The sequence below is a fragment of the Corvus hawaiiensis genome, chromosome 11 (assembly GCF_020740725.1).
Source record: "Corvus hawaiiensis isolate bCorHaw1 chromosome 11, bCorHaw1.pri.cur, whole genome shotgun sequence".
NCBI lineage: Eukaryota > Metazoa > Chordata > Aves > Passeriformes > Corvidae > Corvus > Corvus hawaiiensis.
Window position 1 is genome coordinate 21,190,601 of NC_063223.1, and position 13,508 is coordinate 21,204,108.

Here is a 13,508-nt window from a genome sequence, read left to right on the forward strand (position 1 = left end):
TTATAAATAATATACAAATCTGGGGGACGTGTGCTCCAAAATAGTTTTCCAGCAGGGGTTTGTTCAGGACTGGAAAAGTTTAGAGGGCATTTTTATCTCCATGGGTCAGTGTTAGACCTGCACAAGGTCAGCTGAAGTCTCCTCCCCTCCCCAGTGCATCTTAAATCCTGTTACAGCTCTCAGAACAGCCCTTGTACAGCCCCACAGCTGATTTGTTTCAGAAACACAACAATTTGTGTTGCATTAAGTGGATTAACCAAGTCCCTCGGGAGTGCTCATCTGAATCAGTCAGGATTTTCCCTCAAGAGGAGAAGGAAACCTTTGCCAGGGAAATTGAAATCAATAGAGAGCTGGAGAAAAAGGGAACAACAAATTGGTGGTGGTTTGTAGCACATGCACTTTGACAGCCCAAAAGATATTTACTCCTACTGGATGCCGCATGCAAGCAACACAATTCATGTTTTAAAGATGTGGCGAGGTTGAGAGAGCAATTAAGTGTCTTAACAAAGTTCAAGGACAAGGCTGTGGAAATCATGATGGAATTTTTTGGCTGGTAATACTCCAAGGGCCATTAAAAGTTACAAGAAACTATTTAAACGTTCACTAGTTTTGGGCCTCTTGTTAAAATGTTATGTTTTTCTCACACTTGAGGGATTGAGAGGATTTTCTCCCCTTTGATGTATTCTGTCTGCTCTAGGCTAAAAACACACATCAGAAAATAAACTTTTTTATATTTAATTTTTAATGACATACAGCTGCTGGAGGGAATATTTTTTTCTCCTTAACATAGCCCAATCCCACCCAGCAGAAGGATCATTTTTATTTTTTACTTTTGTTTTTACTACTGCTCAGGGACCAGAGAAAGGCATGGTTCAGCATTTCAGCCTGGGCAGACACTTGCTTTCAAATATTTATGGCTTTGAAGTAGAGGTAGATTGAAAAAACACCCATCAGAACGTTTTATCATCACAAACTGCTTTAGTACAAAAATCTCAGTCCCACTGAAATAAAATATGGGATGGATTTTAAGATACCTGTTGGTATAATTTCTTATTTTTTGCTCTATTTCAAAATATCCCAAGTAAAACCACATATCATTTATACCGATATGAGGTTACAGTGCTATCGCTGAAATAATTCAAAATCGTCAGTTTATCTCTTAAAAACACTGTGGGAAACAACTGTTTAGCACTGATGGGAATTATCATCAGAAGGTATAGAAAAGATCAAAGAAATACTTTACCAATTAAAGAAGCTGTGCCTTCCAATATATTTAAATTAGAGTGGAATTTTTTTGGTGTGATATTAAAAACAACTATTCTCATGTAGGCCTAATTTGTTATCAAGCAGAAGGGGAACTTTAAAGAAGAAAAGATTTTTTAATAATTACCCTTAATTACTGAAATATTTCAGCTATTATTGCATGGGATAGTAGTATGTTCATAACCTCATTAATGTGGAAAGCCACGAGACTGGGTAGAATAATAAAAATACAGAAAATTGAATTAATTGATATCCTGAACTTTGGGGAGGACTATCCACTTAATTCCCAGTGCTGTCTGTAATGTCATACAGAACATTTTTATATTAACCTTTGAATCTCTATCCAGGCACGTACCCAAGCATGTAACTGAAATAAATCTGAGCTTTCTTCAGACAGACTTTGCAAATTCTTGTCACGTTAACAGGGAGCTTCCGAAAGTTTGGAAGTATTAAAAACTAGCCTGAAGTATTAAAAATAGCCTGAAGAGGATGTGTGTTATGAAAATACATGGCTGTGCTATGTTTAGCTTGTCAAAGAAACACGAATCTGGGTGAGCCTGTGGGAGGATCAGCTTTCCTGCCTCTCTAACACCTGAACGGGGCTGCAGCTCCAAAGTGCTCAGCTGGAGCTGAGTTTTTCCTGCCTGCTTTAAGCAGTCGAGACAGAAAGAAATCTCCAAACCAGGAATTTTTTTTCTCCCAGGAGTTTCTTACTGCTGCAGCTCTGAGGGTGACAATGCCAGTGAGGGTTGTTTAAATGGAGCAGCATTTGTCCTGTGGCAAAGGGAGAACCTGGGGCTGGGTGGGATGGGTCTGAGCTGAGCCATGGGTGCAGAAGAGACGTCGTTGGTTAATATTCCCTAAGTTATTGTCCTGAGTGGATTTGATTTAGTGCTTGATTAGTGTTAGATGGGAGGCAGGTGGGAGATGTAGGATGTATTTCAGTTTTGTACCTTGTATTTTGTACTTTTTAGAGCAAGCTTATGCATTTAGAGCCCCTCTTGACAGCTCTGCATGGTTGTTTTAAATATGACACAGGCTGCTTGCACTGAGAAACTTGTGTCTTATGCAAGCTGCAGGACAAATTCCTGCCCAAATTTCCTTCCCAAATTCCTTGCCACATCAGTGGGATCCCTGTGTGGAACACACTGTTGTGTTCTGCTCTGGGTGTGCTCCTGGGGCTGTTGGATGAAATTCTTTCTGACAGAAGGAAGTCATGGCCAAACAGCTCCAGATGAGGGAAGAAGCCAATGAAAGAGCAAAGGCTGTTTTGGCAGGAAGCTTTGAGAGTTGAAGAATTCCCCATGAAAACCTGTTTTTATTAAAATTCTGCATGTAAACATTCAACTGGAGTAAAGCTGTATAGTTCGAAGAAATTTCCTGGTTGTTAGACATGACTAATTAATGTTAAAGCTTCTTTCGAGCCACTTGGACTGAGTGCAATGGCCAGGGAACGTTCTCTTTACTGCCAGCCTGTTGGCTCATGCCCTCAGTCCCATTTTTCCCTGATCACACCAGAGGTTGATCCCCATGGCTCAGGAGAGAGAGAGGAGAGCCCTTCCTGGACATCCTTCTTTTCTTTGGTCTCCTCACACTGTGAATTTTATCTAGGCACACTTCTCAATACTGAAGAAAATCCTTGAGGTGAAACCTGATCTCAGCCATTAACAGAATATTAAAAACAAGCCCTATATGTGTTTGGAAGGAGGCACATGCTGCAAAGAAGGCAAACATTCAGCAATGTGAGGAAGCAGGGAGGAGGAACAGATTCAAAAGAGCAGGCAGAAGTCAGGGAGTGTCAGTAGAGCTGTGACAAATCCTCTGAATCCCAAACAGTCGCTGCTGCTCCATTTTAGAAATTTGTCTGGCGTGGGGACGGAGTTTCGCAAAGCCCTTCTCTCTTCCCAGGGGTAGCACTGACATCCATCCCCACCATTCCATGTCCTTCCAGTGGCACTCGCAGTGGGCACTGCAGGGGAGGTCTGGGGCTCAGATGCTGATGATACCTGAGACCTTTGTGTGTCTGGTGTTCCATGGCTGCTGTTTATGCAGGTCTGTGCTCGGGGCGGTGCTGGGCTCATCCTGGCTGCATAGTTTGTGTTTTTTGGGATGAAAGTGTCTCCTGAACCTTGTGAATGACTGCTAAACCTTGTGAATGACTTGGCAGCATGCAGGAATTGGCTGCTAGAGGGCAGTTGGTGGCACAGTCGTCAACACAGTCACTATTTATATCCATTTATCTCTGTTAGGAGATCATTTGTTTGAGCCTCTTCAACTTGATTTGGGTTGTGCTCCCACTTGGAACCCAGTTGTGAGCAGATTCTATCGACCTCTTTGGAGCAGTTAATACCTTAATGAGCCAGAGATTTTAATGACTTTTTTTTCAGGAGCTTAAACTATTAATTTAACATCAAAGGATGTGTTAATAACAAGAAGGGAAGACCAAGTAAATGCTTTTAACAGTAGTGACAGATGATGTTCCTGCTTATTTAGTAATACCAAAGGCAAATCACCCCAACAAACTGGAAGCTCTAATTGTAAGATCTTATCAGAGTAATGTGCCATTCATCTGAGATCCCACTGCCAGTGGAAAGTGAATAGGGCTTTTTTCTCATTTTCATAAGTCTGAAAAGTACAGGGCAGTAACTGCTTGCACAGGGCACTGCAATCTTCGGGTGCCTGATAAGCCTGAACCTTGCCAAGAGGCAGCTATTGCTCTGTAATCTGCAATTTCCTATTTCTGCTTGCCTATCTGATAGGGGAGGGATTTTTTTCCGAGCAGAGTGAAAGCTTTTCATACTGGGTAGGTTTGGATAATTGTTTTTGCAGGTTATGACTTTGTGCAAAATGTGTTAGCAAAAGGAATTCTGTCGTTTTGCTCCCGTAAGTTATCAATATGGAAAGGTGTTCTTGTATCCGACACAACAATCCTGTGTTCTGGACTCATGCTCAAATGGGCCCTGACATGGAAACAGAAACATGAGTGGTGAAGGATCTGCATCCTATTAAAAACCTGGGCTGCTTCTGTAGCCTCAGAAAAATTCTTCATTCTTTTCCTGGCTTTCCCTATCTGCATAAGTGGAAAATAATTCCATGCAGCCTTGTTGTGTGAAACTTGATTCACCACATGAGAAGTGCTTTTGGTTTTTTCCTCTCAAATGATCTCAAAATGAAAGTAGAAATTATTTTATTATAGGTATTTATTAAAATGCTTGGTTCCAGAATTTAAAGAATTCTTTTATATCTCCTTAATCATTGTTTGGCAGAGTTGAACATGGCTGCTCCACCTAAACAAAATTCATCAATGACTTTTGTTATCTTGGGTTAAGAAAGACTCTTAGTAAAGCTGATATTACAGCTGGGTCTCAGTTTAAGAGAGCCCTAAGCATGACCTTAAGTTTTTGGCAAATCCTTTCCACTATGTTTGATCAGTGCTGGGCTGTGACACAAAACTTTAAATAGCGGGAATCTGCCAAAAGAACATCATGAGCTGCTCTCATTCCCTTTGAAGCCTGTGCAGGTTTTGTTGATGTGTTGATGATGCAGGATCAGAACTTTCCATGTTAATTCTCATGGTGATATTTAGTAGTGGATGGTGGTGATGCTGCAGCTTTCATCATTATTTTCCTTAAAGACCTGCCTTTTTAATCTCTGTAAAACTGTGTGGTGTTATCCAATCTATTTCATACAGACTCTGCTTTTTTACAGGGATGTTTTATCTTGCTAATTATTGCCCATAAATGTCTGTAAACCCACCCATGTATACATTTTTTGCAGGTATTATTGACAGCACACAGGTGGAACAGAGGCAGGTGGTAGCTGTGACTGGGGATGGAACCAACGATGGACCAGCACTTAAAAAAGCTGATGTTGGCTTTGCAATGGTATAATCTTGATGTTTGTGCCATTATGAATTTGCTGTGAGGAGTTTTCCATTCATTAAGTGTGAAGTTGCTTAGTTATTGCTTGTCAGTGAAGGAATATATTGGAGGGAGTGAGTTATGTTGCATCAGAATCCTTTAATTCACTTGGATTCACTGGCATGGCTTGTTTTGATACTTTTTCAGGATTTTGCCTAATTAATTATTGGCTTTATGCAGAATCCTGGGCACATACAGAAAAATGAACTTTCTCTTCACAACACTGGAGCTCTCTTTTGCTGTGGTAAAATCCCCCACTAGTTACAAAGGTGTCTTTCATCTGTATTCTGACCATGTATTAAGACACATAATTCTCATTTTTGTTGCCAATTCTGTTCACGTATATCAATAAAACGTCATCAATGACAAAAGCAACTCACATGATCAGCAATCTTTAAGCTGACAACTTAAAACACTCCGAGCCATCACCACATGAATTCCTCTGCTCTCTGTAAATTCCATTTCTGCAGCCTAATTCACTTCAAAACCAGGCCAAATTAGCCAAATTCCATAAAAAGCAGAATATGCTCAGCAGCCACTGTGGGCTTTGAGTATGAAGATTTATGCTGTCTAGCAGGAAATCTCATTCCCAATCCCTTTCCCCAAAGGGCATCGCTGGCACGGACGTGGCCAAGGAGGCCTCGGACATCATCCTGACGGACGACAACTTCAGCAGCATCGTCAAGGCCGTCATGTGGGGCCGCAACGTCTACGACAGCATCTCCAAGTTCCTGCAGTTCCAGCTCACTGTCAACATCGTGGCCGTCATCGTGGCCTTCACCGGCGCCTGCATCACCCAGGTGAGCAATTCCTGCTGGGATCCTGCCAGGATCCACCGGGATCTGCCAGGATCCGGTCACTCCTGCTGGATGGGGCTTTGCGTTTGATTCCTGCTTGGCACACGGCAACTTTTGGAAATTCTCCTGAGCATTCCAAGGTTCAGGCTGCTGAGGGTTAACGAGCTGCTGGCGTCAGGCTGGATGAATCCAGCTCTTTCCCAAAGGAACTTGCTTCTAGGAGCTGCTCATTTTTGCCTCCCTCAGTGTTGCCATCCCTGAGCCTGTGATGGTCAGACAGAAAACACTGTGGATGGGGAGAAGGAGCAGGTTACATGAATTTGCCTTTTATTCTTAGAATATACTCACTAATAAATATATATTTTTAGTAATCCCAATCTTTTTGACTGATAAAATGATTTTGTTGCTTTCAGGCAGTTCTTTTTAATTCCAGATGCAGATCACAAACCAATTAAATGACACATAGAGTTGGACTTAGACCTCTCTTTTTTCCACTCCATTAATCCCTCATTGCAATCCTGGTGCATGTGCAACATGTCCAGGTCATTTGCAAGAAGCATGCCTCAAAGCAAACCATGTTTTTTTCTCAAATCATAACTTTTTGGGCAATAAAATTATTTTTTTTCCCCTAGAGAGTAAACAGGATATATGTAGTACAGCATAAAGTTTTTGTCTTTAATAAGAAAATAACAAAAAGTGTTTTTTAGTGCTGTCACTCCCTAAAATAATGTATATTTTAGATGTTGCAGACAGGTGCTGTCACAAAATGCCTCCCTGGATTGCGATGCACTGTGGGAAAGCTGATGCTTCCCTCATGGTGCATCATCCAGATGCCCATACCTGTTTCAGCAGGTACATTTCAGCCCAGGCACACCTGAGCAAAGCAATGAATAAGTCATTAGCTCTGCTCCAGGCTAAACTTACATTGGAATCATGGAATTGATCCTTGCAACCAGAAACCCAGGTACCTTAACAAACCCACGAGGTCAGACTTCTCCTACGACCTGGCTGACATTCCGAGGCCTTGGAGGTCCCTTGTTGTCACTGCTGAGCCTGTGCTGAGGGCTGAAATCCGTGGTGTTGCAGCAAAGTTGGATAAATTTACCTTTGGAAATGTTTTCAAGCATGTTGAGAAAATGTCCAGCTGTGAAGTGATTGTTGCTGGTAACACAAGAACAAGGACTAAAACAACAGGAGGTTTTTACAAGTGGTACAGAAGCACCCAGAGCAAGGTGCTGACAGCAGGGTGGTGGCAGCACCATCGCTGCAGCTGAGGCCAGTGCTTCCTTTAAGACCCTGTTTTACTGACATTTTGTCACTGATATCAACTTCTATTTAAGGTGAAATCTTCTGGTCAATGCCCAGAATTTCTTCAGTTGTTCTGTGAAAGCATGAAGGGAAACTCATTCTATTTGTTAACCAAAGAATTTTCCATTCCTGAAGAGGTTAAACAGTGCTGGATCAGTGCAAGGACTATTTTAAATCAAGTCTAAGTGCATGTGAAGTGCATAACCAGTGCAAATATGTTTCCTTTTTTAATTCTGAAGCTTTTTTTCATCCTTTGAATCATTCCTTTGGATTCTAGGATTTGGATCAGGCCCAGTGCATTTCTCTTGCCCCAGAGGTCTGTGAGACCATCCCTGGGCCTGCTGTCCCTGCTCACAGGTTTTAGTGGACACCTCCTGGAACTCCTGTGTTGCTTTGCAAGCAGATTCTTGTGCAATTCCTGAATTTGGCAGTAAAGATACAAACCCAAACGAGAAGCGTGGAAGGAGCCGAAGTGGAAATGGAAGCAGAAAGGCAGCAGTTCTGTCCTTTTGCCACTGTTTACACCCAGCCTGACTGTGGCTAATCTCGAGCTGCTCCCGGTTCTGTCTCATTCAAGAAGGATTTTGCCTCACAAATGTACATTATTATGTTAGGCTTTGACTCCAGCCAGCCAAAGGACATTCTGTTTGGCTCAAAAGCTTTGCTAAAAATTGCACTTGGGAACATGCTGTACCCTCTGGTTGCTATGAAAATAGCTCCAGCACAAAATGCAGGACTCTACCAAAAAAAAATTTGCCCACAACAGGCTAGGTGCACACATGTACGTCCACATCTGCAGAACTGTGCACAGGCCTGACTGAAAGATTTTGACTAAAATGTTTTAGTCCTTACCAAACAAACAGAGCTAAAGTCTACAGTTCCTAAAAGGCAGCACAAAATGAACATGAAGAAAGTCCACACTGGACTGAATTTTCCTTTGATTTGGGTGGTCGGTTTGGCTTTCTCTGACACACACAATATAATTTCAATCCATCATTAATATTAATATTCAGGGTGTCCTTTTGATGACATTTCGATATAGAATGAGAAAAATTGTAGGTAATAACATTTCTTCTGTTCTTCCTCATGCCACCTCTCAAATAATCTGTTCTGCAGTTTGGAACCAGCTTGAAACACTGGGATGCTTCAGGGTGAAGCTGCCTTTACACTCATCTACTCTTTCTGATTTATGCTTAAAGGAAGTACAAAGATAATAAAATCTTTGCTTGGACTAATCTTTTTTAACACTTGGCTTGCGCTTTGCAACTTAATGGGCTTAACTTTATTCAGCCTTGATCCTGCAATTGCTCTGGTGTACATGTAAATATGAGGCTGTGGTCATCTTCCCGCAGGACTTTAAGTGAAACCACAGCAATTCTGTATAAAAATTAATTAATGACTGTGTGAGAACTGATGGGAGTGAAGCCAGCCCACCAAGGGGCACCCAGAGAATGCATTGCCCACACAGGAGATGATTTGTTTGTTCCAGAGCACCTTAGGAGGGTTGTGGAGAGGCTTAAGAGAAACATTAGGCAGAACCTGGGACCACTAGTGGTCATTTTAACAGTCTGCTGCTTTTTTCCTCAAATAGATTAATAAAGTGGGGGTCCTTGCCAATTCCACTTCAGGGAACTGCTGTCTAGTTTAATTCTGTTCATTTTAAGCAAACATCATTTCATTTTTTATCTGCTTCAAGATAGATGCTGCTTCAAGAAGGTGCTGCTGTTAGAAGGTATCTACCACATCTACTAATTCTGTTTTGTCCTGGTCTTCTTATGTGTACAAAGTGTCTGTGACCCCCTGCACTGCTCCAGTGTCAGATAAAGCTTATAGAGGACAAGCAGGGGGCTGTCAAAGAAGTTATTATGCACAGGACCAATGCAAATGGTTGTTTCTCTTGTCTCCCCTGGCTCCCAGCACAAAGTCGTGTTAAGGTGACAGCAATCATATTCTAAGCAGCATAAGAATTACAGATCCAGTGTCACCTGCTGACAAGCTTAGTGCAGCTGCTGCCAGAGCTGCCCCTCCGAGGGATCTCACTTACATGGGGCCCTGTTTCAGTTTACAGCAGCTCAATCTATAAGCCACAAGATCTGAATTTTCAGAGAATAATGAACTTCTGTGTTGTGAGTCTGTAATTATGTAAGGCTCTCTGAGATCTGGGTCATCCAGGAAAACAGAGCTTGAAGAAGTCTCTGGTGAGAAGCTGACTCAGGAGCCCTCAGTCCGAGGTGCAGGGGTGTTTTAGCTCTGTGTCTGTGTGTGCACAGACCCCAGAGGAGTTCACACCTTTGCTTACTCCCAGAGAGGTTTGTGTGGCTCAGTGCAGCTGAGCTGGGCTCATTCACCTTATTTTTAATTAATCCAATCCAGTTCCCTCTTGCTGCCTTCCCTGAGGTGCCCAGTGCACACTTTTAGTGTGATCAGGGTGTGGTGGTCTTGACCAGTTCCTGTGGAATTGTCCTTCCTCTTCTGCAGCCACTGCCTCCGCTGAAACCCATCTTTTGTTTTTCCAGTGAATTTAGGAGTTAGAAACTTTCATATTCTGACTTCATTCTCTGAATAACAGTTTTGCAGAGCCCCTGATTGATTCAGTGAGGGTGGTTCTTTGGAGCTCTGCCTACGATTCCTGTGAGTTTTGTGCCTGCAGTGAGTCACTGCTCCACATCTCTGGGTGCCCTATGGAGCTCTGTATGGGCTCATCCTTCTTCCTGTCCCCAGCAAACCCACAGCACCCAGAAGATATCAGCTCATTATGTTTGGAGCTGTTCAAAGTGATCTGGGTGTGGACGAAAGGAAGATTTTAAAATGCAGCTCAGTCAAATGGAAACAGTTTTTTGCTGGAGCCAAAAAGCAAGCGGGTTTCTCTCCGTGCTGGATTCAGTCTGTGGCTCCAAGCGTTGAGGCAATTGTAACTCTTCAGAAAGGTTCCACTGAAGAAAGGGAGCACAAAGGCTGTGTTTTAACATTTTACATTCAAATTATTATTCTTGCACTTTGAGAGAGACTTAATGTTTTAGCAGACATTAGGAACTGAAAACAGTGACTCCATAGGACACGATGTTTGGAAAATTGAATGTTAATTAAAAGGCACTGTAGCAATGAGCTGCTGCATGAATCACTGATTGTTTTTACATGTCTTGTTCAAAAAAATGAGGATGATCTATACTTACATGTATAAGGCAGTAATTTATGTGGTTATAATGTTTTACTGCAGAACTGTACTTGGCAAATTCCAAAATAATAGCACTGGCAAACTTGAAAAAGCTGTAATATAAAATCAAAGTCCGTACTGTTTAGCTTTATTTTGGCAAGGCTTAGAGGCATGGAAATGGAATTGAGGATGCCACTTCCATAGAATTAGCAGACAGTGTGATCTAGCAGCACAGTGAGGGCTGCCATTTTTTTTGCATTAATGTGTAGAAAGGTAAACTCCCAGAAATGCTCGTTTTTGTGAATCCCTGCATGTGTTCTGTGGCAAACGGGAATAAAGAGGTAAGGGTGGAAATACCTTTTTGTTCCCTTGCAGCTTGTCATCTAAATCAAAAGTAACAAGCTCTAAAATTTGTGAGGCTCTGCATGTCACAAAAGATTTGTAGTTTATTTCCAGCCGTTGGCGATTTGTACTTTTAAGTGTTTCCAAGATGAAGTGTAACATCACTTGATTTAAGGGACATTTTCCTTTTACCTCTAGGCCAAGGCTAACCTATTCCAAGGTCAAGTGGAAAAGAATTTGATGAATAAGTGGTGATTTTGGGTGGTTCACATCCCCAAAGTTTTCAGAGAGGGAATTAAGAATTATTGGCTGGTCAGTTAGTGGCTAAAACACAGTGAAAAGAAGGTTGATTTGCATCCCACTTGCACAAGTGACTCAAATGCGCAGTGGAAGCCTAAGCTCCTTAGCTGATATGTGTTTTCCTCAGTTTCCACCAACTAATCAGAAATCAGATAGAGTTGCAGTGGAAATTTCATTCCACTGCCTGCCCAGACTAATGTGTATTTAATGTTTTGGCTTCAGCCTCGAACGAGCTCTCACACTTGACTGAGCAGTGTAGCACTGCCAATAATAGATAATTATTAGGGGCACCACAGCCACCCAAGGTGATTGGCAGTGTGAAATGGTGAGAACATGCTGTTGCCAAAACTGATGGCTGCCAATTACAGTTGTGTGATTTAGAGACTGAAATAATCTGCCTTCCCCTTCTGCTGGGAATATGGCAGGCCCTGATAGACCCCTGAATCTCGGACTCTGTCTGTGAAATGCAACAGGGAAATTCGGTTTTATTGATGGAGAATTCAGTGCGTGAAGTGGAAATTGAATTGTTGTAACAGATCAAAGCACAGAATGTTTCTCAAACTTATTAATGGGACAGGCAAAAACATGACAAGGAAAATTCTTCAGCAGAAAAGATGTTTTCCTTTTTCCCTGTGTCCCACAGAGGGTCTGTGAGCCCCAGCCACGAACTGCTTTTCCTGCAGGTACTCTCTTTGTTGGAGCCATTAATATTAATAAAAATAAGTGAGTCTCGATTTAGGATGAAGTTTGTCCCGATCACTTTTAGTTTTTTGACCACCTCTAGGGACAAAGACATTTCCTGTTTCTGCAGCTGCATTTCAAATGAGTGAGCTGAGCTCTCCAGATAAGCCCTGTTAATGCAACCCATAACCAAGAGGTCAAGAATCTATTAATGCTAATTGTCCTCCCGGCCATGAGGAACCCAACCTGTCAGAAACAGGAGGTTGCTTTTCTCCATCCCTTTGAATAAGCCAAAAGTTGTTTTTTTGGTTTTTTTTTCTTAATAATAAATGAAATGCATCAAAATCTGTGTAAATGTGTTAAGAATGTGTTTTTAAGGGGAAATATTATTTTATCTCAGGGGAAAGTTGGAATCTAAACCAGATGCACAAGAGATCAAAGCACTTACCCTTGTTTTCTGTAAGTCCTTGGGATACTGAATGCACGTTGGCCCTTGTTCTTTTATGGTATTTCATTAAAAATGAACATTTAACCCTTTGAAGAAAAGAGCAGAGCTCTCAGGGAGTTTTGTTGGCTTTGCTTTGGTTCGTATCCTGTCCTCTACAATTTTTTCCTTCACTGCTGCAGCACCATGGTAATGAAATACATAAAAATAGTGCTCCCTCTTCCAGCTCTCACACTGCAGAGTAACTCAGTTTCATGGTGAGATTTGTCATGTTGATGCCTTATTACTTTGGTGATTCCTTTTTCCCTCATAAAAATGGTCTGTTTGGAACAGGAAGCAGACCTTGCTAGTGCTGCCTGTTTTACTCAGAGTCTAAAGGCACAGGAGGTTGTTACAAAAAAAAATCCCTGTTTGTTCTTCCTCCCCTGGCTCCTCGAAGCATCTCTCTCCCCTTACAGCTGCCCCCATGAGTTACACATCAAAACTTTGTAAGAGTTGTCCAGAGTTCTCCTGAGATCTGTGTTAGTTTGCTTTATTTAGTTAATTTTGAGGGTTTTAAACATGACCTAAAGTCCTCTGTATTATAACCACAGACTTCATGGGATTGTATGAGGAAAGAGCTCCTTCTAGTGACTGGAGAGCTGCTTCAGAAACTGCAGCCTGCATCAAATACCAATATTTGGGGTTTTTCATTCCATTTCCATAGTTCCAAATCTGCTTTCCTTTTACTAGTAAAATAATAGATTGTGTTGCTTTTGCACATTTGATATAGTTTAATAAGTTTCAGAGTACTTTTAAATCAAAAGATCAGATTCTTTTTTTATTATGTCACTACTGTTAAAGGTCTTATTTGAGTATAATGTGTCAAGATGTCTCTGTAATTGTTCCATAAATCTTTAATAACTTCAAGCTGTCTCTGAAGAAGAAAAAAAAAAAAGATAGGTAGGTTTTAGTGAAAAGGAAATGTTATTTTTTAAATTGTTCTAATAGAATTTTTCTTCCAAGAAAGAAATTTGGATTATTTGGTTATCTAAATTCAGCTGAAAATTCAAGCATGAAGGCAACGGAGAGCGTTGCAGTAGGTGTTATAAAGAGTTACTGTTAAGCTTTATGTGAGTTTGGTGGTTGCAAATGGCCCTGATTTAAATGACTGCAGGCAATCATTTCTCCTCGCTCACATCCTTGTGCTCCTGGTCCTGCAGAACGAGTGGAAGGAGGCTCCCAGTAGCTCAACCCCACGGGAGAAACGAACCCCCAGCGAGGCTTTGCCAGGGAAATACAAAACTCCCCCATTTCCC

At 41.6% G+C, this 13,508-nt stretch overlaps 1 protein-coding gene across 5 annotated transcripts in view; it reads left to right on the forward strand.

Annotated features, from left to right (window-relative positions):
* The window catches only part of ATP2B2 (ATPase plasma membrane Ca2+ transporting 2), a 387,814-nt gene that overhangs the window by 346,012 nt on the left and 28,294 nt on the right, over nucleotides 1–13,508 (forward strand). For all 5 annotated transcript variants that reach the window (XM_048316144.1, XM_048316145.1, XM_048316142.1 and 2 more), the window contains 2 exons: nucleotides 5,041–5,147; nucleotides 5,792–5,983. In XM_048316144.1, coding sequence (XP_048172101.1) covers nucleotides 5,041–5,147; nucleotides 5,792–5,983 — 299 coding nt within the window. The remainder of the gene's footprint in view (nucleotides 1–5,040; nucleotides 5,148–5,791; nucleotides 5,984–13,508) is intronic.